Consider the following 25,923-nt stretch of genomic DNA (forward strand, 5'->3'; position numbering starts at 1 on the left):
TGCCCTACTGGCTAATTTCATCCCTGGGATAATATTTATTTGTATTGAAAAGTAATGACAGCCTTTTTTCACTGTGTTAACTTGGGCTGTATGAGAAGATAACTTTGCCGGGGGATTTTGAGTGGTGGTGCCAATTAACTACTTTTGCCCTCCTAAATATGTTTCATAATATCCAGTAATTAACAAATATTTTAAATTTAGAAACAAAATGGAAAACTGTACAACCACATACAGTTACAACTCTAAGGAATTCAGAAAAAGGATTTAATGGTGAAGATTTTGAACGACTTACTAAGTTTTGCACAACACACCAAGAGTAAGTACATCAGTATTTGTATAGAATGAGTTGAAGTAGAGTATCGAAGAAGCACTGAATATTTGAAATTCATGGTCCATTTTTTATTTGTTAATGTTTTCAGTGGGAGATATTAAAACAGATAAAGTGATTAGTGTTTATCTGATTGGCTTTTATCATAGTGTCTGAGAACTCAGTAAAAGTTCAACTTTATGTAAGTTCAAAACACCTTCTAATCAGAAATTTTAAAATACAACTTTTAATTTTGATCTCTTTTTGGTTGCGAGATTAGGTGATTGAAATGGGGAAAAAATTGTGTATTAGAATTTTTTTTGTAGTTGTTTGCCAGTATGTATGTTGTAGCCAAAACACATCTGTCTAATGGCAGGAAGCAGAAACAGTGCAATATTTAACCAAAATACTGCAGAAGGAAAGGTAATTTTACCAGATAATTTTTTTTTTACATTTACCAGATTATTTTAAAATGCTTGATTTGTATCAAAGATTGGGATTTTTAAAACTAAATCATAGTAATAATAAAGCATGTAAATATATTTTTAAATTCATTATTCTAAGACTCAGAAATCTGCAGGCAAGGATACATGATAGTGTTTAAACTAGTGATGTTTAAACGAGATTTCTGAGATGTACAAGAATCCTTGATATGGACACTGCAAGATTCAGTCCTGTGGATAACATTTTCTCCTTTTCCTCCGGAATCACAAAGAGTAGACGAAAACTCTTACTTGTCCGTAATGAAACAGACCCACGTAGTGGACAGTTGCATTAGGCTCTGATTATTTTGGAGACCAGCCTTTGAAGAACCTTTGTAGATTCAGAAATGATGTTCATTCACCTCTCATGATGACAGTTTTCTGCTGTTGATTTGAACCTTGGAAACAATGTTTTTAGGGACTCTGCATTATAACCTAATTTCTCAGCATGTTAAATTAACTTTAAACTTCTCAGAGTTTTAAAATCATGGAATATTTTACAATAGATAAGGAACATTGTGTTCTTTCAAAATATTCAGTATATAGACACTTTCCCTGACTTTCCCATGGAATCAATCATTTTTTAATGTGTTGCAGATGTTTTAATCATTTGAAAACAAGTATTTATTTAATATAATATCGACATGGCATATTTATGCTTCAAATTTGGATAATCCCCCCCAAATTATTATTCCTAAATTTTTTACTATAAAAAATAATTTTGAATTCTACATACATTAAAGCACAGAAGCTCAGTGAAGGTTTTATATACATATAAATGTCTATGTAACTACCACTCTGACCAAGACACATAACAGCACAGCCCCTCAGAAAGATCCCTCAGCACCCACCCCCAAAATTACCACTAAGTACTGTAACAGTGTTTTTGCCTATTCTGTAATTCTTAGAAACCTAATCATACAGAATGGAGATTTCTGTAGTAACTGCTTTTGCCCATCATTTTGCTATGTCTGTGTTACATGTTGTTGCATGTACTGGTAATTTGCCCGGTTTTATTCCTTCCTGTATGGATTCACTGTAGGACTGTGTAGCAATTTATTTTTCCATGATATTGTTAATAAACATTCAGATTGTTTCTGGTTTTTCAGTATTATGAATCAAGTGGCTATAAATATTTTTGTGCATACCTTTTCTGTGGACATATGCATTCTGTCATCTTTGATATTCCTCTAAAACATAGAAAATTTAAAAATTCCCTTTTTTGTTACCTGTTCCCACAGATAATGCTAATAAAATTATCTTCTATCATTACCTACTTCAGATTATAAAGACATAATCTGAAATTTTAAAAATGTGTGTGTCAAATACTCTTTACATTATCAGCAAAATGTTAACATTTTTTTCCCCCCGGATCTCAGCATTTACCCCAAAGAAGGGGGTTTTCAGTAGTAATTGACTAGCTAAGTTGCTAACATGAGAGAGCTTGCCCTTTGAACTGTGTGAACCAGTGGCGATGTTTCAGCACTGGAAATGTTCTGTGCTAATATTAGAATCCAGAGAAGCTATAATTTATTTTTACAGCCATTTCAGTGACATTTGTTTGGAAGCATATTGCTCCTGTAATTTTTTAAAAATCTTTTTTTTTTCTTTTTTTCTACAGTCCTCTTTTCTCCAAACCTAAGGTAAGAGACCTGTCTCCTTGGAAGTATTTTATGGGAAGAAATGTTAAGAGTCACATGTCTGTTATATGGACTGTTCTAGGAAATAATGAAACCTTTCTCAGAGTATTTTCGGTTTTCTAACTTAACACAACAGTTTTCAAAACTTTTTAACAAAAATGTGTGTTTTTTGTTTTGTTTTACTTTTTAGATAACAACTGTAGAAAAGCCTCTGGGAAGGAAATGCTTTACACAGTTAATAGTTTCTGAAGACCCAAAGGACAGAGGAGCCACAGCCAAAGAACTGGGTATGTTTTTACTGTAGAGAAGAATGTAAGAGATGCCTGCTTCTTAAATTTTACAAGCGTTACATTTACAAGTATTAAAAGTATTATTATGCTAAATTTACAAGTGTTAGAATTTGTACATTTACCTTTTTTTTTTTTTGCATATACCTTTCCTACCAGACAAATTGCAAACTGAGATTCTTTTTATATTGTGTAACCCTATTTTTAGAAAACTGGTAGTAGGAATTAATAACATCTAACTTCTTATGAAAACATACAGTTATTTCCATGTTTTCAGGAGATAGTTATATCTAACAGAATATGACAAAACTGCACAAAAATGCTCTGAAACAGCATTGGTTTTGGTGTAGGTTCAGATGCCCTGTTTTGTTTAAAAACCAACAGTTACTATATACGGACTTTACCAAAATGTGTGCTGTAAATCTAAATACTTAAGAGCTCTGTTTCTTGGTAATGTATCTATGGCAATTTATTCTCTTCCCTTTTTGTTAACTGACTTACGGTGTACTTTAATTTGCAAGTATACATTTCTAAAACATTTATGATATACTTTCTACCACTTCTGTGTCTTATACCACAAGTTCAAAGATTTTTAGAAACTCTTTCCTACAGTACTAATGTGGGTTCGTTATAAAAACTTTATAAAAAATAAAGATAAATTAATACATCTTAGGGTGTTTGTTTTTTCCTAATGTATGATTTTACTACTGATTTATAGTCTGAGGCTTCACGTCCCTGGGCCTGAGAGCCTGTGCAGTAAACACACGGCATCAGCTGTTTGACTGAGTTGCGCAAAGTGATAAGATGATGGTGATGATGATGGCTTCAATTTAATCTGCCTTTTTTCTCTTTACAAAGCCCTGCCCCACATCTTTATCCCCTTTTCTTCTGTGAGGCAAATTTGTGATATTGCCGTAAGTCACTCCTACTATACTCTGTTCTGTCTCTTCTTCTTCTTCACTTTTTCTTTTTTTTTTAAGAAATTGGATTTTTCGGGGCACCTGGGTGGCTCAGGCAGTTAAGTGTCTGCCTTTGGCTCAGGTCGTGATCTCAGGGCCCTGGGATTAAGCCCCAAGTCAGGCTCTCTGCTCAGAAGCAAGTCTGTGCTTTCCCTCTCACTCAAATAAGTAAAATTTTAAAAAAGAAATTGGATTTTTCTCCAAATAAAATTTTATTTTATATTTTGCATTTTGAAATACAAATTTCTCTTCCTACATTTTATCCCTAATCTATTTTAAAAAATGGTTTCTGATTTTTTTAATCTGATTTTTCTAATCTATTTAAAAAAATAAGTTTCTGATTTTTTGGGGGGGGGCATAGTTGAAACACAGTGTTACATTAGTTTCAGTGCACAACATAGTGACTGGACTTGTCTATACATTATGCTGGGCTCCCCACAAGTGTAGCTACCGTCCTCACCATATAATGCTATTACAGTATCACTGACTATATATTCCCTGTGCTGCACTTTTTATTCTTTTGTCTTCTTCACTCCTGTATCTCCCACTCCCCTTCAGCCATTTTGCCCATCCTCCCCATTCCCTCTCCTCTCTTGACAACCATCAGTTCATTTTCTTTGTTATGGGCCCAATTCTGTGTTTTGTCTGTTTCTTCACTTGTTTTTTTTTTTAGATTCTACATATGAGTGACATCATATAGTATTTGTCTTTCTCAGGCCGACTTATTTCACTTAGAATAATACCCTCTACGTCCTCTACGTCCATCCATGTTGTTGCAAAAGGCAAGATTTCATTCTTTTTTATGGCCGAGTAATATTCCATTACATATCTATCACATCTTCTTTATCTGTTCATCTGCTCCTGGACAACTGGGCTGCTTCCATATCTTGGCTATTGTAAATAATGCTGCCATAAACATAGGAGTTCCCATCTTTCCCATTCATGTTTTCAGTAGTGGAATTATTGGATCAACTGGTAAATCTTTTTTTTTTAAGATTTTATTTATTTATTTGACAGATAGAGGTCACAGTAGGCAGAGAGGCAGGCAGAGAGAGAGGGAGGGGGAAGCAGGCTCCCTGCCGAGCAGAGAGCCCAATTCGGGGCTCAATCCCAGGACTCTGAGACCATGACCTGAGCCAAGGGAGAGGCTTTAACCCACTGAGCCAACCAGGTGCCCCCAAATATACCTATTTTAAGTGTGTAATTTGAGGAGTTTGGACAAGTGTATACACTCACATAACTATCACTCCAATCGAGAGGTAGCACATCATGCCAAAATCTTCCTCCCAATTGTCTTTATAATCAGTTCTCCCACCTCCAGGCCCAGGCAACCCAGTGCTTCCTGTTACTGTTGGTGGGTTTTCTCTGCTTTGGAATTTAATATAAGTAGAACTTCTCAGTGTACTGTTTTTCAGAATCACCCATATTGTTACATGTGTGATTGATTCATTTCTTTTCGTTGCTTGGTGATGTTCCACTCTGACTATACCACAATTTGTTTATCCATTCACCTGTTGACAGACATTTGGGTTGTTTCCAGGCTGAGGATATCATGGATAAAATTTCTAAATATAAATAAATAAGCAAATAAATAATCAAGACTTTATTTATTTATTTATTTATTTGAGAGAGAGGGAGAGAGAGCATGAGTTAGGGGAGGGGGTGAATAGACCTTCCGGGAAGTCTTTCTGTGGGTCTATGTTTTCATTTCTTTTGGGGAAAGAATTGAGGGCGGAATTGCTGGACATAGGGAAGGTACATTTTTAATTTTACAAGGAACTGCCAGGCCGTTCTGCGGTGTGCGAGGCTTCCTGTCGCTCCACATCCTGGCTGACATTTACTGTGTCAGGCTTTATTGTGGTCATTTTAGGGGACATGAGTATCACTGTGGTTTTAACTTTTCCCTGATGACTGGGTATGAACAATTTTAGGTCTGAATTCTCCTCTGTAGCAGCTGGACATTATCAACATTTCATACTTAAAGTATTTTTTCTTCAGTGTACTGTGAAAATGTCATCTTACAGTCCTGATACCATGCAAATGTTTGTACTTAATGTTAATTAATGAGGTATGCAGAAAGTATAAGACGTGTTAACTCATGAATGATTTAGTCTTACATCATGAATTGTTGGGGGGAGTTACTGTAAGGAGAACTCATGGGAGGGGTACCCAGCTGGCTTAGTTGGATGAGCATGTGACTCTCGATTTTGGACTTATGAGTTTGAGCCCCTCATTAAGTGTAGAGATTACTAAATAAAACAAAATAAAACAAAATAAAACTTTAAAGAGAAAACTCATGGGGGAATGGGAAAGAGTAACTGAGAGACAGCGACATTTCTGTGGATTATGTGTCTAACTGCTCCTTTTAGAACTCCCCCTTTAACTCAGTGTGTATTAAGCATCAGTCATATACTCAGCTGTAATTCCATTTTTTTTTTTCCATCGGAGTAGAGTTTTTCTTAGTAGGTATGAGTGAATGCAGTAGGGAGTAACAGACTCTGTCATTGGATCTTTGGGTTCAGGAGCACCAATTAACAGAAATTCAGGCTAATATTAACAAACGTTAACCGTAAGTTTTATACTAGAATACATACTTGTCAAAAATTCAGAAAATATTTTTGATTAATCAGAGCAGATCAGACATTTACCTTTACTTTTTGTTGGAATACTACTGAGATATCAGAAAGGCATTCATTTTTTTATGGGTTTTATTTGTTTTTAAAGATTTTATTTATGAGAGAGAGGGAGTGCACATTAGCAGAGGGAGAAGGAGAAGCAGACCCCCATTAAGCAGGGAACCTGTTGTGGGGCTTGATCCCAGGACCCCTAAATCATGACCTGAGCTGAAGTTAGACCCTTAAATGACTGAGCCACTCAGATGCCCCCAGAAATGCATCCTTAAAGGCAGAAACCCACAGCCACAGGATTGGCAAGGAAGCAGCAGCATATGCAATATCGAGAAAGTTCCAGAAGCTGGAAAGCAGGTGGATGGGTGGCAACTGGCTTATTACACCAGAGAAGGCGGAAAGCTGAGTGTCTGTGGGAACAATGTTGAATCCTGCCTTGAAAGGTTTGGGAATCGGAAGCATGGAGGTGCCTCTGACATCATGCATTCAGAGTCGGACTGGGAGCAGGGAGGTTCAGCAAAAAGACTATACAAGAGACACTTAGACCTTTATAAGCCCTTTCTGCCAAGCGGGAGGCTGACATTTATTTCATAGAGCGCCTGGGTTGGAGGAAGTGTGGACGTGGGATCAGGCACAACTCAAGGAAGAGGTCTTACATAGAAAATGAGGATTGCGTGAAAATCCTACCACCTGAATTGTGAGAGCCTTAACCTGCTTTCTGTAGCTCCATCTAGAACTGTGGCGGCTGGTCTCTTGCTTCCTCTTCAGGAAACGGGCTACTCAAGTCCAGGAGATAAAACCTCCAGATATTCATATTAAAGGCCTCGCAGTGAATGGCCCAGGCCTTCCTCCTCCCACGCTGAGGACTGACCACTCCTGGAGAAGACTTGCCTTTAACCACAGAGCTTCTTGTTGCCTCACTGAAGAACGCCTCAGATAGAAAGACTGGAAACCAGACCAGTTGATCCAACCCCAAGAAGCTCAAAGGAAATAAAATGGAGAGAACAGATGAAAACTTTAAGAAAATGAACAGTGTCATAGGTTAGAGAGAATATTGTATATATGAAAACAAGAATAAGGAGTGGTTTTGGGTGCCTGGGTGGCTCAGTCGGTTAAGTGTCTGCCTTCAGCTCAGGTCGTGATCCCAGCATCTTGGGATCGAGCCCCACATCAGGGTCCCTGCTCAGCTCTCTCTTTCTGCTCTCCTTCTCTCTCAAATACATCTTAGAAAAGAAAAGAATAAGGAACTTATTTTTTTCTTATTTTCTTACAATAAGAAAAGAAAAACAGGGGCGCCTGGGTGGCTCAGATGGCTAAGTGTCTAACTTTTCCTCGGGTCTTGATCTCCAGGTCCTGGGATTGAGCCCCACGTCGGGCTCCCAGCTCAGCAGGGAGTCTGCTTCTCCCTCTTCCCCTGCTTGTGCTCTCTCTGTGTCTGTCTCTGTATCTCTATCAAATGAAAGAATAAAAAAAAGAAAAACATTCAGAGAAAGAAAATATTCTTAGAAGATAAAAGGTGTGGTGTCCACAATAAAAAATTAATTATGGGGTGCTTGGGTGACTCAGTCAGCTGAGCCTCTGGCTCTTGATTTCTGATCAGGTCATAATCTCAGGATCATGAGATGGAGTCCCAAGTCAGGCTCCGTGCTGAGCATGAAACCTGCTTAAGATTCGCTCTCTCTCCCCCTCTACCCCTCCACTCCTCACTCGAGTTCTCTCTCTCTCTAAAAATAAAACTAAAAACTTGATTAGAGGGGTGCCTGGTTGGCTCAGTGGGTTAAGCCTCTGCCTTCGGCTCAGGTCATGGTCTCAGGGTCCTGGGATCGAGCCCCATATCTGGCTCAGCGGGAAGCCTGCTTCCCCCTCTCTCTCTGCCTGACTCTTGTCTACTTGTGATTTGTCTCTCAAATAAACAAATAAAATCTTTAAAAAAATTAATTAGAAAAGTCAAAGGATAAAATTGAGGCAGTGTCCCAGGAAGTTAATCCAAAGGCAAGGAGAGGAATAGTGTGGCAGAAAACATAGAGACCATCAGTCTGTGAAGCCCAAATCGGAAGACAGGCATTCTGAAGGGAAGGAACAGAAAGCAACAGGGGACAAAGGAGTAGGGAAATCATATTTAAAAATTCCAAGAATTGACGGTCATGAGTTTCTAGGTTGAAAGTCCCACCAAGTACCCAACACGAAGCATGAAGAACTTCACAAAGCTTCAGGACATCAGATATAAAGAAAAGAATCCAGACCTTCCAGGAAGCAAATGTAGGTGATGGGGATTGGTATTCGGATTGATTGAGAGACTACAGCCCAAAGGGAAGCGGGACACGGTACAGCAGTGGCTTGCAGGCTGTGAGAGGAAGTTACCTCCATCATAGAAAACAACCCAACCAAAGTTTTAGTCAGGCACGAAGGAAGACTCAGATCTGAACAATCCGAAGTTTGCCTTCCATGTACCTTAAAAAAAATCCAAGAGAGAATGAACAATGAGAAAGACCTGGGATTCAGAACAATGTTCCCAGCACAGTACGAGAGGGAATTGCAGGGATCACAGGAAGGGAATGCCAGGACCGGGTCTGTGTAGCCCACGGAGAGAGCAGCTCCGCTGAGGGGATGTTGTTGTTTGTGTTTTTCAAGATTTATTTGTTTGTTTTCTAAAGTAATCTCTATACCTAACAGGGGGCTCAAACTCAAAACTCTGAGATCAAGAGTCACATACTCCACTGACTGAGCCAGCCAGGTGCCCCAAGAAGGATACTTTTTTTTGTTGTTTTTTTTTTTATGATTTTATTTATTTATTTGTTTGTTTGTTTGTTTGTTTGTTTATTTGACAGCCAGAGATCACAAGTAGGCAGAGAGGCAGGCAAAGAGAGAGGGGGGGAAGCAGGCTCCTTGCTGAGCAGAGAGCCCAATGCGGGGCTCGATCCCAGGACCCTGGGATCATGACCTGAGCTGAAGGCAGAGGCTTTAACCCACTGAGCCACCCACTAAAGCCATGCCTTTAACCCAAGGCACCCCAAAAGGATACATTTTAAAACTGGTAGATTATCTGTTGGGACATATGCTATAGTTGTAAATCTGTCAGAGTTTGAAAATACATAGGCAGGGTTTTTTTACATTTATTAGAGAAAGTGAGAGAGCATGAGCTGGGGGAAGGAGCCGAGGCAGAGGGAGAAGCGGGCTCCCTGCTGAGCAGGGAGCCCCACGATGCAGTACTCTATCCCAGGACCCTGAGATCATGACCTGAGCTGATGTCAGACGCTTAACTGACTAGAGTCACCCAGGTGCCCTGGCAAGGATTTTTTTTTAAATGAAGGAATGAGGCAGCCATCAACAGCACGCAAGATAAAGTGGAAATCAGAAAGGAAAATGTATCCCCTTACACAATGTAGGTCAGTTGTGAATAATAGTTACAAAGCCATAGCAGGGTCGTGAATATTGCTTTGCCCCAGAATTGTGTGGAACTGTAGTGGGAAACTGAAGGAGGAGAAATAATACATCATTGGAGGAAAGGAATAGAAAGAACTGAGAGAATGAATCCTCTTTGTCCACAGTAGGTAGTCTTTAAAACTGAAAAATCCATAAAAATAACAGTATAAATCTGATCTTCAGTGGAGGGTAGATATGGAAGGAAATACAGAAAGCCAAAAAAGTTCAGAAAACTATCCCTCAGCCTTTAAAAAACTACCTCCAATGACAACGAAGACTAAATTACATATTCATATTCTTAACATGGTCTGAACAATCTCTGTTAATTTCTAAAGGTAAAGGGTTATTGACTGAACAGAGTATTTCCTCTCTCTAAAGACACCGTTAATCCAAGCAGATGCCATCTCCGCTGGAGAGGTCTTGAATTTTGTTGTGTCACACGTAGTAATTCACTTATGTCCTCTCTCTCCCCGCCTGCTTGAATCTTACAACTTGTTTTCCTTCGTCTTCAGAGAATGAAAGTTGTCTTGGCCTGGAGCCAAGGGAAGAAAGCCAGCATCCAGAGGGAACCCAGGAGAGCAACCCCTGCTGTCACCCGATGGACAGGCAGGCCGAGCCCCCGAGCCACCTGGTAACTGCAGGGATAGGCCACACGGAGGAGCCGGTCTGCAGCGCCGAGGCCACGCGGGAGCTCCACGCCCAGCCCTGGGACTCGGCGGGGAGCCGGTCTGGGGACGCCTGGGAGGATGACAGCCGCCAGCAGCTGCCTCAGACACAGGCGGGCGGAGATGTGGCCTCAGTAGGAGGCCCCACCGCAGCCCCCACCGCGTCGCTCACAGGCGAGTCCATGCTCGAGCCCTTGATCTCAGCCGGCTCTGCCCTCCTAGCCCCTGCGCCCGCCCCCGAGGGACAGTATTCCCAGGCTCAGAGAAAGGGACTCCACTTGCCGCTGAAGGATGCTTCGCAGGCGTTGCCTCCAGGCCGACTTGAGAACAGTGAATTCAATGAGCTGCAGCAACTTGATCTCACAGACAGGGATGGAAAATCACTGCGGGGGCCTCCGGACCCAGAGCTCGCTGAGAGGGCGCTCGAGGAGAGTCATCAAGAATCCGACTTAAGTGCAGGGGGTCTGGAGGTGTGTATGGCCCCCGAGGAGAGGGGGGGTGAGGACGAGCGAGTCAATAAAGAGACGGAAGACTATTTGAACAGCCTGTTAGAAGGATGCTTAAAAGATGCTGAAGACTCCCTGTCATGTGAAGACAACCAGGAGGAAGACTCAGACCTCCTTCCAGATCTTTCTCCGGACGAAGCTTCCTACAGTCTGCAGGAGGATCTGCCTTCGGACGAGAGCAGTCTTTCCCTTGACGATCTCGCCAAAAGGATAGAGATTGCAGAGGTACGTGTGGGATTTAACAGAAGGACAATTAAAAGTACAATGAAATTTTGCAAGTATCTCTCTGCTAAGTAGTGCCTCGTTTTTGTAAATGTTCCCTGTTTCCAGCATGAGGGGGAAATCTACTTAATGTAAACTTTTAATAATTAGTAGTTTTGTTTTTTTTATATGGATTGAATAAGATGACTTTGATCACGGTGTTTATACTTCAAGAACTTTGATTGCATGCCTCCGGGGACAGTAAGTGCTATGAACACGGGTTTTTATACTGCTGTGACTTATTTGATGGTTCTGGAAATTATGATCAAGACAAGATTAATTACTTCTTGTAAGGAAATCTCATTTTTTCCCTCTCATAATACATACTCTTATGATTATTGATATATTTTTTAATTCTTTAAAACAGTACAACAGAACAAAGGAAACATTTTAAAATACTGTAAGACAAGGAGATACTGGTGGATTTTTTTTTTAAGATTTTGTTTATTTATTTGACAGAGAGGGATCACAAGTAGACAGAGAGGCAGGCAGAGAGAGAGAGGAGGAAGCAGGCTCCCCTCTGAGCAGAGAGCCCAATGCGGGGCTCGATCCCAGGGGGATCATGACCCAAGTTGAAGGCAGAGGCTTTAACCCCCTGAGCCATCCAGGCGCCCCTCGGTGGATTTTTAAGTCATTAAGTTGTACATTGTGAATTTTCTCTTTCTTGTACTATGAATTTATAAGCTGTAGGTTTGAACAGACTTCATACTTACTGCTTGACTAAGTAAAATATTATATATAATCCAAAGTTTCTCCAAACAGTAATGAAGCTGGTCAAAACAAAACAAACAAAAAATGGTAGACAGGATCAAGATGACTATTCTCCTTTGTTTGATAATACAGTTTTTTAAAGTTAAGGGGCAAAAAGGGGGCGCCTGGGTGGCTCCGTCAGTTGAGGGTCTGCCTTCAGCTTGGGTCATGATCCCAGGGTCTTGGGATCAAGTCCTGAGAAGGGAGCCTGCTTCTCCCTCTCCCTCTGCCATTCCCTCTGCTTGTGCTCTCTCTCTTTCTCTCAAATAAATAAACAAAAATCTTTTAAAAAAAAGTTAAGGGGGAAAAAAACAGCCATATACAAACTGTAGCCCCTCTAGAAGCTGGCCTCGTAAATTGGAGAGGTCTTTGTCTGAGGTTACATACAGACCCAGCAGCTAGCAGCCCTACAGAGTTCCTACAAACTCTCCATGTTGCTGTTTCCTCCCTTGAAAATTAGGACACCAGTTACTCTTCCTGTTTTTCATCTTACAGTTTTTTCCAAGTAATCTTTTAAGTCCCATTGATAGCCATTGTTTTCTAATTCTGCATCATCACTTGGGGAAGGAAACTTAAACTTCAAGTAGAAACTGGAAAAGCAGCAGAGCTAAAGTGGGCACCAGAGTTCCCGGGAAGGTAGAGCCCGTGGGAGCTTGCTCGGATCAGGGGCCCTGAAGTCACTGGCTCCTTGCATTGTGTGCTCTGGTCAGCTCCCCAGAAACTAGTTTTCATTTTTTCTTGATCAAGGTTGGATAGAATAGTAAAGCACTAGATCCAGTATTCATTCATTTGTTTATTTTAACCAGATTTTTATTACCACTTACAAGTCAGCCTTCTATGAACTGTGGTTTTTTTTTTTTTCTTCCTAATTTCCTCTTGAAATCGTTTCATAATGCTTAATGAGTGCAGAGTTTCTGTTTGGGCGGATGAAAATTTTAAAAGTTGCTCCTGGTAGTGGTAGCACAACATTTGTGAATGTAATTAATGCCACTCACTTGTTAAAATTGCAATTCTATGTTAGACAGATCTTACCACAACTTCTTCTTTAAAAAAAAAAAAAGATTTTATTTATTATTTATTTGACAGACAGAGATCCTCCCTACTTTGCAGAACACTTGTTTTGGAGGGGTGGGTGTGGGGGGGTGCTGTTGAACTCACTTCATTGTATTAGAACCAAGTGGAGCGTTCCTTCCTCAAACTCATAACATCAGTGTTTCCTACTAGATAACACCTAGCAAGCAGTGGAAACTATTTACATTTTAAAGATTTTATTTATTTATTTGACAGACAGAGATCACAAGTAGGAAGAGAGGCAGGCGTGGGGCGGGGAGCAGGCTCCCTGCCGAGCAGAGAGCCTGACTCAGGGCTCGATCCCAGGACTCTGAGATCATGACCTGAGCCTAAGGCAGAGGCTTAACCCACTGAGCCACCTAGGCGCCCCGAAACTGTTTACATTTTAAAGTGTCTTTGAATAACTTTGAATAACTTCACAGTGAAGTTATTCAAAGTTATTCAATATTTTCAATATTCAACTTTGAACAATATCCAAAGTTATTCAATAACTGTGAAGTTATTTTTTATGCGTGATGGTTCCCTTTCCTACAATTCTATTATCTTTTAATTTGTGCTGTTTTAAGAACCTCAAAAGATCCACTACGATCAAAACTAATTTCCTCAATACTGTAAGAGTAGAGTTTTGAGCTAAGTAAAATGTCCAGGTGATAGTAGGTTTGCTTGTAAGTGCAAACTTTTTTTTTTATATGACAGAGAGAGAGAGAGAGAGCATAAGCAGGAGGAACAGCAGAGGGAGAGGGAGAAGCAGGCTCCCGCTGAGCAGGGAGCCCGATGCAGGACTCGATCCCAGGACCCTGGGATCATGACCAGAGCCAAAGGCAGACACTGAACCCACCGAGCCCCCGACGTGCCCCACAAACTCCTTTTTAATCCAAACCAGGTTACATGCTCTCGGCAGAATTCTCCTAAGGCCATCTCCGGTCAGGTGCGGAGGATTCAGTGAGGAATGAGATGATTCAGTGAGGAATGAGATTTTATCGCTTGGGGGCTCACTTGGGTAATTTTACTAAAATTGTTTTTGGAATATTTTTCATGCTTCATACTTGAGTGAGCAGGGGATGCACAGCATAGCGTCCACATGGCCGTGTCGTCCTAGGCAGCCCTCTGGTCCCTTTTCCCACCCTGCCCTTCTTCCTGTGAGTGACTCCACCCCTCACCGACTTCGTCAGTGCTCCCCACTCTTCCGACCTCTGTGCTTATGGTGGAATGTTCTTTCACTGCCAGGTTTTCCCTTTCTACCGGTCTCTCTGCCCTCATTCTCTTGCCTCTTGGGCATTCTTGGGCTCCGGCTGCTGTGCTCCTGGGCCTTGACAACAACGGGCAGGCCAGTGTCCTTTAAACAACCAGGTTCATCCCATCAGATGGAACAGTTCATGCACCATCTCAGAGAGAACTAAAACCATCTACTAATCACTAATTTAACTCAGTGATGCAGAGACTTGTGTAAATGAAACTTTTCTGGATTTGAGAAGCATTTTTAAATCCAGAATAACTTTGCCAAGTAAAATGATAGCTTAGTGTCTGGAGCCCTGATATTCTTTCTTATGTAAAAAAGAGCAGGACACGCTCTCACCAGAAGTAGAACCCACTTTTTTTTTTTTTTTTTTTTAAAGATTTATTTATTTGATAGAGAGAGCACAAACAGGGGAGTGGCAGGCTCCCCTCGGAGCAGAGAGCCCGATATGGGGCTCGATCCCAGGACTCTGGGATCATGACCTGAGCTGAAGGCAGATGCTTAACAACTGAGCCACCCAGGTGCCCCCAGCACTGTTTTTAAAAAGCATTAGAAACATTTAAGCTCACTTCATAGGTTTTTAATATAAGAAGTTTATCACAGGGTGCCTGGGTGGCTCAGTTGGTTAAGTGTCTGCCTTCAGCTCAGGTCAAGATCCCAGAGTCCTGGGATGGAGCCCCACATCAGGCTCCCTGCTCAGCAGGAAGCCTGCTTCTCCTTCTCCCAACCCCCCTGCTTGTGCTCATTCTCTCTCTGTCAAATAAATAAATAAAATCTTTAAAAAAAAGTTTATTACATGTGCAGCATCAGCAAAGTAGGGAGATTCACTCTTTTGTTCCCTTCTCAGTATTTTTACCTAACTTCTGTGTGTACCATGGCATCGCAGATGCAGTGACTAAAAATTCAGACAGGGACACTCCGTGTGTAAAGCCTGCATTCCCAACAGGTGTCCAACCCCATGTGTTCTCTGTTGCCTGAATTTAACTATCCTGGTTTTGGGGAAAAGATGAGATTTTATTGCAATGCCCATAATATTCTGACGTTATTATTTTAATGTTGGAATTCAAACTCCCCTTACCCAAGGAGCCTGGTAATGCCAAAATTCATTGACTTGCTTGGGACTGGACACTGGGAGAGTTGTGATAGCTTCTCTTAAAACCCTTCAGCTATTCCAAGGCACCTGGGCAGCTCCGTTGGTTGAGCTTCTGACTCCGGACATGGGCTCAGGGTTGTGGGATCCAGACCACCACAGGCTCCACACACAGCGCAGGGTCTGCTTGTCGCTCTCCCTCTGCCCCTCCCCCCACTTCTGCACGTGCTCACTCTCTGTCAAATAAATAAATAAGATCTTAAAAAACAAAACTAAAGTTACAAAATTCTTCAGCTGTTCCTAGCATCAAACCTGAGACGAGAAGTATTTTCTTCAAATTCAAGGTGGTGCCCTGATCCAATCCCATACTGCTAATAAAAGTCCACTCCACTTGTAGTAGATTGTTCCATGAGGGAGTGGGGGTTGGGGAGTTATTTAGTTTTCTAAATGAGTGATATTGAGTATTGGGTGAATTTTTTGAAAATTAATCTGTCTTTTCACACTGAAAATAATCATAGTATACAATTCAAGAGGTCCCCTCTGTGAGCACATTTTAGGAGCATAATATGTCTTATGGAGATAAGCCACTCATTTTTCTTCACTAATATGTACACGTGTAATCTATTTGCAGGGATTAGTTGGGAAAGAAGCCAGTTTGCTTCTCCAAATCTCCAAGCTTCCCCAAAGCTTGGTGCTCTAAAAAGTTTTTGATCTGAAAGAGGGCAGGACATGCTCGTGGCTCTGTCTGTATCCGCCCCATTTACTTAGGTATCTTCAGATTGTGTCCCAAGAAACAAAACCTTAAACTTTCTGATGGGGAGAATGCTGCCAACCCGGAGTTGCTGTTGGATTTATCATCAGAGAACCTGTGCCCCTCTCTGCTCTCTGTGCCGTCTCCGGCTCTGTCTCTTGGCTAGATTGCCGGGATGGGGAAGTTACGTGAAGACGAGCCACTGTGGGATTCCACACGGAGTTAAGATGGCAGCCAGGGCTCAGGAGCAGTTTAGGAAATCCTGTAGGTACCTGGTCTATGGATCCTGCACAAAGGAGGGTTTTAGAAACAGTGACTGTGGTCTTCTGTGCAGGGCAGCAGGGCCAGTGGAGGAAATGCAGTCTTCCAGTCCTCAAGAGGCTTCATGGAAAGTGTCCTCTACAAAGCCAACACGTTATTGTCAATAACAGAACCTAGACAGAGTAAGGCTTTGGTTTTGCTTTTAAACCTAGTGTACTCGGAAAAATGAATAACCTTTGAAGACCTATTTAGTTTCGATTATGTTAAGGGGAAAATCTATGTTATCTTAATAAGTGTAAGCTAGGTGCTGTCTATATGTACACTGGTTGTCTGTGTATTCATTTTCTCTTTGGCATATTTGTTGAGCACCTACTATATTCTAGAAACTGAGGACACACCAGCGAACTCAGGTCAGCCTCTTGTGAAGCTTACTTTGTAGAGGGAGAGACCCATGATAAATAAGGTCACATAAAATAAACCATGTAGGGGCGCCTGGGTGGCTCAGTTATTGAGTCTGACTCAGTCTCAGCTCAGGTCTTGATTTCAGGGTTGTGAGTTCAAGCCCCACATGAGGCATGGAGCCTACTTGAAAAAATAAAATAATCAACATTGTAGGTTCGGATATTAGTAAGCACTGTGCCAGTCTCAGCAGGGTGAGGGATGGAGAGTGATGGAGCTGATGGGCAGGGTGGGGGGATGGGCTCTTTTTTTAATCCAGGGGGAGGGAAGGCACTGGGAGAGCCAGCACAGCTGGGGCACAGTGAACAGGGGAAGAAGAGCGGAGAGTTCAGGAAGATAAGGTGAAGCCGGTGCCTGTAGGGCCTCCAGACCAGGGTAAGGAACCAAAATCACATTCAATCGTGGTGGAAAGCCATGGTTTGGAACAGGAGGTGTGACCTGACCTCCTGCTGCTCTGTGGAGACTAGAAGGTACAGGGGCAGTGCCAAAGCAAGGAGACCCATCAGGTTATTTCCACAGTGGAGGTGAGAAGCAGCAAGGGTGGGGTTCAGGTCTTAGCAGTGGATGTGGGCAGGAAAACCCAAGTGTTTGTTCTGGAGTCTCCCTATTTAAACAGTTTACTGGGGGTTAAAAAGTGAAGTGGTTCTTGACATTGTTATTTCTTTTCCTGTTTTGTACTTATGAAATCATTCTGTTAAGCAAATTACAAAAAACACGAGGTAGTGCCTAATCTGGAAACGTAGAGACATGATAAAACTCTTTATTTTTTTAAAAACAACTTCTTCCTCTTTAAACTCATCTTTTAAAACTTCCTCATTGGGGGAACCTGGGTGGCTCAGTCGGTTAAGCAGCTGCCTTTGGCTCAAGTCATGATCCCATGATCCTGGGATCGAGTCCCACATAGGGCTCCCTGCTCAATGGAGAGCCTGCTTCTCCCTCTCCCTCTGCCTGCTGCTCTGCCTACTTGTGCTCTATGTATCTGTCAAATAAATAAATAAAATCTTTTAAAAAAAACAACTTCCTCGTTGACAGACTTTGATACTATTGGTTTTTCCCGCCTTCTTGCTCTGTCTGACCTACACTGTTGTAAGGTGCATGACTGTGGGGTCACAGGTCCCCACTGTGTTTTTTCCGGAAGATGGCTTTCCTCCCTGTAGATGCCTCCTCTTGCTCCAGCTGTCACTTATAATACTAATTTGCTGTCTTAGGAGCCATGACATTAAACTACTTGCAGATTAATTGAATGACACAAAAGATCTTTCATCTCTCCATCTCCTCCCCCACGTTGCTAGATCAATGGCTTAAGCCATTAGCTGATGGTGTATAAGGTAAGGATACAGGTACTTCAGAAAGACAAAAGAAACCCCTTAGGCTTATTTGAAAATTGTGTTCATCTCACTTTAATTGTAACATACTAACAGAGGACACCAAGCAAAATTTTAACAGTCACAGAAAATAAGATCTCTTCCCATCAAGAAAAGGGCAAGAGGTTTAACAAGCTTGTATCAAACTCTGATAGTAGTTGGTGCGACAAATGTATTAAGCAGGTTATATGAGGTGTCTGAGCTTGGCTTGTTCTGTATAATGGGACTAATTACGCCTGAGTGATAGAGTTGTGAAGGTCACGTGTGGCATGTTGTGTAGGTGTGTACCGTTTGGCCAAATTACAGGTCTTTTGATGGAGCCCAAACCTGAAGGCGCTGGCAGGGGCCATCACATTCCTTCAGTGAACAGTGGTGGTAAATTTGACACATTTTTCTTTTTTTTTTTTTTTTTTTTTTTTTTTTTTTTTTTTTTTTTTTTTTTTAAGATTTTATTTATTTATTTGAGAGAGAGACAGGGAGAGAGAGCATGAGTGAGGAGAAGGGCAGAGAGAGAAGCAGACTCCCCGTGGAGCTGGGAGCCCGATGCGGGACTCGATCCCGGGACTCCGAGATCATGACCTAAGCCGAAGGCAGTTGTCCAACCAACTGAGCCACCCAGGCGTCCCTTGACACATTTTTCTAGAGTGAACTCACCGGCGTGTAAGCTACTTAGAATATATGAGTGTGATTTGTGAATGTTAATTCTCAAGGTAGTCAGAAACAACTTTTTTTTTTTTAATATATAAGAGAAACTGACAGACTACAACGGTGGTTTCCTTTATCTTACTAAATATCTCACTTTAATATTAATTCAAATATTTAATAGAATGACCCTTTCCCAGCTAATTAAAATAATTTACTTTTTTTTTTAAGATTTTATTTTATTTATTTGACAGAGAGAGATCACAAGTAGGCAGAGAGGCAGAGAAAGAGAGGAGGAGGCAGGCTCCCTGCTGAGCAGAAAGCCCGATGCGGGGCTCGATCCCAGGACCCTGAGATCATGACCTGAGCCGAAGGCAGCGGCTTAACCCACTGAGCCACCCAGGTGCCCCAGTAATTTACATTTTAAACATTTCTGTGGAACATATTTCTATCATTTGAAATTGAAGACCCAAATAATGTCTTGGCAAACAATAAACTGACCTCAAGTATATCATCTGTGATCAATTCAGGGAGACTAAGTTTACTACAGCTTTCCAAGCATTAAAATAGACACTTTAAAGTATTTTTTGATTAGGGGAGGTGGGAAAAAAGCAGAACAGAGAAATGATGAGTCAAAACACAAAATCCTGTCACTTGACATTATAATTCACGTTTCAAGGCATCTTCCAAGTGCTGGAAACACAAGACAGTTCTCAGAAACAGTATTACAACCCATTAATAAGAGCATCCAATACATTACAACAAAAAATCATGTATTCCTGTCCAAAATTCACCAGCCTCGAAGTTCTGGTTTGAGCAAGTCTTTGTCATTAGAGGAATCTTAGGTGGTGTCTGCTTTCTCCTTTAATTTTGGGTGCAGGCAGCTTTAACAGTGAGGCCCTCTTGGTGTTTTCCTTGTCACAGAAGGTTTACTGTGTGCCAGTAGAGTTACAAAATAATTTTTGTTTTTTATGATCAGTTAATTCTTAAAATGCTATTTAAGACGATCATTGACATTTGAGGGGCCCGCACAGTAGAACTATTTATTTGCAAATGTACAGGACTAGGCCAGATGGATGTTTTGTTTTGCTTTTGTTTTTAATTCTTCACGTATTCATGGAATACCACCAGCAACAATTACATTAATTACAGCTTAGATTTTTTTTTTTTGTTCTCAGTGGAAGGGCTGTTATATTTTGTTTAGATAGGAAAGAAACTTGGTAATTGAAGTAGACAGCTAAATTTGTTTTTTAAAAGCTTTATTGTTTTGAGATTTCAAAATTTTACCTTTTAATGCTGACATTGTTGTAAGAAAAGGGGGAAAAAGACATTGAAACTTTGGGGAGGGGGTCATTTGGAGAAGACACACTTCCAGTGTGTCCTAAATCATATTCTCTACCTACTTAGAAACACTTGGCAGTCTTTTGCATAAGACCCTAAACTAAGACCCTGACCTTGCTTTGGCTTACTTGCCTTTCTCCCATAGAATCAAGGAAAACTCTGCCAAAGTTGATTCTTTTTTTTTTTTTTTTAAGATTTTATTTATTTATCTGACAGAGAGGGATGACAAGCAGGCAGAGAGGCAGGCAGAGAGAGAGGAGGAAGCAGGCTTCCTGCTGAGCAGAGAGCCTGATGCGGTGCTCCATCCCAGGACCCTGAGATCATGACCTGAGCTGAAGGCAGAGGCTTAACCCACTGAGCCACCCAGGCGCCCCCCAAAGTTGGTTCTTAAACTTTATGTTTGACTGCCTTGGTGTGGTAGGTGGAATTTCTGTGGTAGGGGTAGGTTCTAAGACCCCTGCCCAAAAAACTTTTTTTTACTTTCTCTCTCTCTCTCTCTCTTTTTTTTTTTTTTTTTTTTTTAAAGATTTTATTTATTGGGTGCCTGGATGGCTAAGTGGGTTAAGCCGCTGCCTTCGGCTCAGGTCATGATCTCAGGGTCCTGGGATCGAGTCCTGCATCGGGCTCTCTGCTCAGCAGGGAGTCTGTTTCATCCTCTCTCTCTCTCTCTCTGCTGCCTCTCTGCCTACTTGTGATCTCTCTCTGTCAAATAAATAAATAAAATCTTAAAAAAAAAAAGATTTTATTTATTTATTTGAGCGAGAGAGAACACAAGCAGTGTGAGGCACAGAGGGAGAAACAGACTCCCCACTGAGCAGAGAGCCCGATGCAGGGCTCGATCCCAGAACTCATGACCTGATCCGAAGGCAGACACTTCACTGACTGAGCCACCAGGTACCCTCCTGCCCAAAACTCTTGCCAAAACCGAAAGGACCACACCCACCGGTTGTCTTCTAAGAGTTTCGCCCTTGGCATTCATCTCCTGGGCCTAAACTTGGACCCACCATCCCTTGTTCCATGTCTGTAGACTAGGAATTCAGGGCCATGAGAAAGGAAAGCTCCCCAGAGGAGGTCCCTGAACCCAACTGAAAGGAGAGAAAAGTGCACATGCCCTCACTTCATACTGGGGCGTGCCTGCTGAAACAAGCCATTTTTGGTGGGACAGGAAACGAAAAACAAAGTATAAGGTGTGGTTAGATTTCTAGCCAAGAATTAAGGCTTAGGTTGGGGGGACGGGGTCAAAGCAGAATGTTGACCCATCTCACACAACTGTAATTTCTCCCCACTTTCAAAAACTTGCCAAAGTTCATTGCCTCCCGCAGTAAATAAGGTGGGGGCCACTTGGGAAGGCTTGTAGTCCTTAACTGCGTGACTTCCAGAGCTGGATGCCCCAGCCGGTGCGCCAAGACTGGTGGCCGGGTCTTAGGAGCACATCTGTGTCTTTCCTGATGACTTCAGAGGTTCGTTCAGTCCTTCAACATACCTTTGTTCACTTTCGCTGTCTTTTTTGATGTTCTTAGTCACCATACAGTACATCATTAGTTTTTGATGTAGTGTCATATTCCAGAGGTGTAAAGGTAACAGTAACGCCACTCTGGGGCTCATCCACACACTTCTCCCCCACCGCCAATTATCAGTAGGATTTTTTTTCTTAGTATTTAAAGCAACTTGAAAACACTTAGGGTTAGATGAATTCACTGTAAGTAAGGGTATGACTTTATTTTATGGAGAAAATAGGTCATGAAAATAGATAGGCTATGAAAATGCACCCCCTCCTTTTTTCCTACATTTACAAAAAATAAAAAGAATATCAGTGATACATCATTAGTAGTAATATAGCCATTAGAAGTCATTTCCAGTTTTCCATCTCTTGCTCTTCAGAGATTTATTAGGACTCTTTTCCTCTCCGTTTCAGTGTGGTGTGCATGAAGTCATTCCCTGGCTGCAGAAGGGGGCTCTTTAATGTTGGATAAAGGGGGTGTTTGATGCTGTTGCTTTCTAAAGAAACATTTGAAAGTCTGTTCCTTTGCATATTTGTACTTTCCATTTTAATGTCACTAAAGTGCTTTAGTGTTCTCAAAAGAAGGACATCATCTGAAATACACATTTCCTATAAAAAGAATAAATTGCTAACATTGATTTTTTTTTTTTAAGATAATGGTTTCTATAGACCCATGTTCAGGGAAGCCCAGTAGAAGATTATATTGAGTCATTTGGCCCTAAAAGCCTTGAGTTATAAAAAGAACGAACAGGATCAGTAATATTTATGCATAGCACATTATCAGCGATGGCTGGCTGGAGCTGGAAATCGCATTAAGTATTTTATGCCATCGATCACACAGACGACATCACAAGCAGAGCCCTCAGCTTCCAGTGACCTGCTCCCAGCAAGTCACTGACACCTGCATGTTGGGCCCACAATGCCCACCTGTGTCATCACCCGCAGCTTGGCCATCAGACCAACTCACAGGTTAACTTCTTCGAATCAACCTGCTGCTTGTTGGTGGAGGGGGCCATTTGCTTCCTGTGTGGCTCGACCAGCTGACCCCCTTCTCCCTACACCGTGGATTCTCTTAAGTCCTAAATGGCAAGGGCTTTTGTTTTTGTCTTTGTTCCTAAAGAAAGGGTGGGGAGGAGGCAGCATAGAAAGGGGTGGCGGTGGGGGACAGGAGATTTCAGCCAGCTCTTTCTCCGAAGGGCCAAATAGTACACATTTTAGGCATTAGGGTCTGTTGGAGCTCCTCATTTCTGCTGTTGTAGCAGCCCCACAGGGTGTATAGATGAATGGGCTTGGCTGTGTTCCAATTAAATGTTATTTACAAAAAGTAGGCAAGGGGCCCTTGACCTACTGCCTGTAGTTTGCCAACCTCTGCGTATTACAAAGCAACAGATCCCTAGGAAACTGGCTCTGGGATATTCCAGAAGAGAAGTCCTTAAAATACTTTGAGCAGTAGAGCCTAATTTCATAAATACATAGTGTCTCAGAGGACCTGAGCTTGCCACCTGTTTTGATGTTAAGAGTTGGCATGGGGCAGGGGGAGGGGGGGCACCTGGCTGGCTGAGTCAGTAACACGCGACTCTCCATCTTGCGTACTTGAGTTCATGGCATCGAGTATATGTCACATCTCACATGTTCGTTTCTTAAAATTGCTGGTGAATAGAAGAAGAATTGGCGGGCATCAGCATCTGGTATACGGCAAGCACCAGCAGTCATGATTAAGCAGAGTGGGGCCGTGAGTGACCATCTTACGGGGGCCCTCTGGGGACATGGAGCTGAGAGCCCGGTGGGTACAGGGAACCGTGTTTCTGGTCCCTGCGCGCTGCAACAGGCCACGGGCGCTGGAACCCGCTCTGGCGGTGGGGACAGCCGCTCACGTTTCAGATCTGTGTTATTTGGCGGTCATCTCCATAGAGTCAAAGTATTATTCTGTTGTAACGATTCTGATAATTAATTGTGATGGCGTTTTTCTCTGTAGGAGTTGGGTAAACCTGTAATAGAAATGCCAGTGCCTGTTGAGTAGAATCGGCCTCTTTACTGTTTGTGTGAACTATCTCCAACAGGTAGTCCCTGCGGAAGGACTGGTCTCTATCTTAAAGAAGAGGAATGAGGGTGTAGGAGACCATCCTGCCCAGATGCAGCAGAAACCATCAAAACGAAGAGTGAGGTTCCAGGAGATCGATGATGACTTGGATCAAGGTAAACCCCCCCCCCCGGGGGTGGAGCCCCCCCCCCCCCCCCCCGCCGGGTCTAGCACCCAGCTACTTCTCTGGGTCGACTTGGGAGCATGTTTGGTAACAGGGTTTGTAAAAAGTGCATGTGTACTTTGTTGCTGTAGTATGTGCTGTAAAGAAACACATAGAATCAGGGGCGCCTGGGTGGCTCAGTGGGTAAAGGCCTCTGCCTTGGGCTCAGGTCATGATCCTAGGGTCTTAGGATCGAGCCCCGCATCAGGCTCTCTGCTTGGCAGGGAGCCTGCTTCCCTTCCTCTCTCTCTGCCTGCCTCTCTGCCTACTTGTGATTTCTGTCTGTCAAATAAATAAATAAAATCTTTAAAAACAAACAAACAAACATAGAATCAAATGATCATCAGCAATTGTGTTATTCCTGAGCATTTGGTTCAAATAAGTGAGCAAGTCATAAACTTCAACTCCTGGCCTCCCTGTCTTACCGATGGACAGTCTGCTTGGAGCTCATTCAATTTCCTGTTTAATACTTTTTTTTTTTTTAAGTGAGCTTGCTATTGTCTTTGTTTGTTTGTTTGTTTGTTTGTTTTTAAGTAGCCATTCATATTCCTTTGGAGGTCTGAGAAATATTTCTGGATTACAAAGATATTCTCTGGTGATTTCTTTCCTTTTTTTTTTTTTTAAGTATTTTTGCCTTTATTTCTTAAAAAGATTTTATTTATTTATTTGGGATAGAATGAGAGTGAGAGAGAGAGAACGCGCATGCGCACAGACAGGAGGAGCAGCAGGTAGAGAGAGAAGCAGACTCCCAGGAAGCCCAATGCAGGGCTGGATCCCAGGACTCCAGGATAATGACCTGAGCCAAAGGCAGTTGCTTAACCAAGTGAGCCACTCAGGCGTCACACTGCAGGGGTTTCTACATGACTTTAAAGGAGAAAGAGCCTCTGAAGATGCTCACCTTTGCCCCCTCCCCCCAGCCCCGTGTGTGCATTTGTTGCTAAGGCTATCGGAGGCTTAGGTCAGTACGGGTGAGAAGAAATACAGCATGAGTTTTCAAGAGGCTTCTCAAGTTTATAAAACAACGGCATTGCTAAAATAGCAGAGTAAACACGTAGCTATGCTTTCTAGGTACACAAAGTGATCGCAGTGGAGTTCTCTAAATTTTTACAGTAGAAGCTTCTAATTTACGGTTATGAAGGAGCCTTGGAAACGATCTGTTCCCAACGCTCCTTTTAGCTCTGCACCCAGGCTTCTCCAGAGAGAGTGCTCGGTTCTCTGCACGAATGGCACTGAATTGTTGCTTACCAAGAGGAGCCCTGGATTCTCAGAGGACATTCCTACATACTAGGTGGCCATCACATCTTAGCCCGGTCACTTAGCTTCTGCCCGGCAGCCACCTGTGCCTCACGGCCTCCAGGTTTGGCCACGGAGCTATAAATAGTGTTAACACCTGTCTATAAAACAAACAAATGTTTTTTTTTTTTTTTTTTTTTAATAGTTTATTTTTTTTATTTTTTATTTAAGATTATTTATTTATCAGAGAGAGAGAGGAGCGAGAGCAAGCACAGGCAGACAGAGTGGCAGGTAGAGGCAGAGGGAGAAGCAGGCTCCCTGCCAAGCAAGGAGCCCGATGTGGGACTCGATCCCAGGACGCTGGGATCATGACCCGGGCTGAAGGCAGCTGCTTAACCAACTGAGCCACCCAGGCGTCCCAAAACAAACAAATGTTTTAAAATAAACTGTGAAGGGGCGCATGGGTGGCTCAGTCAGTACGTGTCTGTCTTCGACTCAGGTCATGATCCCAGGGCCCTGGGATTGAGCCCCGAATCAGGCTCCCTGCTCAGTGGGAAGCCTGCTTCTCCCTCTCCCACTCCCCTTGCCTGTGTTCCCTCTCTTGCTGTCTCTCTTTCTCTGTCAAGTAAATAAATAAAATCTTTTTTTTTAAGATTTTTATTTATTTAAGATTTTTATTTATTTATTTTTTTAATTTTTTAAAAAAGATTTTATTTATTTATTTGACAGAGATCACAAGTAGGCAGAGAGGCAGGTGGGGTTGGGGGGGCGGGAAGCAGACCCCCTGCTGAGCAGAGAGCCCAATGCGGGGCTTGATCCCAGG

The 25,923-nt window shown here is 42.2% G+C and overlaps 1 protein-coding gene across 1 annotated transcript in view; it reads left to right on the forward strand.

The window, feature by feature from the left end:
• Positions 1 to 25,923, forward strand: part of CNST (consortin, connexin sorting protein) — a 108,993-nt gene that overhangs the window by 78,847 nt on the left and 4,223 nt on the right. The window contains exons 6-10 of the mRNA XM_059144979.1: positions 202 to 316; positions 2,411 to 2,432; positions 2,620 to 2,716; positions 10,238 to 11,121; positions 23,685 to 23,820. Coding sequence (XP_059000962.1) covers positions 202 to 316; positions 2,411 to 2,432; positions 2,620 to 2,716; positions 10,238 to 11,121; positions 23,685 to 23,820 — 1,254 coding nt within the window. The remainder of the gene's footprint in view (positions 1 to 201; positions 317 to 2,410; positions 2,433 to 2,619; positions 2,717 to 10,237; positions 11,122 to 23,684; positions 23,821 to 25,923) is intronic.

The sequence above is a fragment of the Mustela lutreola genome, chromosome 14 (assembly GCF_030435805.1).
Source record: "Mustela lutreola isolate mMusLut2 chromosome 14, mMusLut2.pri, whole genome shotgun sequence".
In the NCBI taxonomy this organism is placed as follows: Eukaryota; Metazoa; Chordata; class Mammalia; order Carnivora; family Mustelidae; genus Mustela; species Mustela lutreola.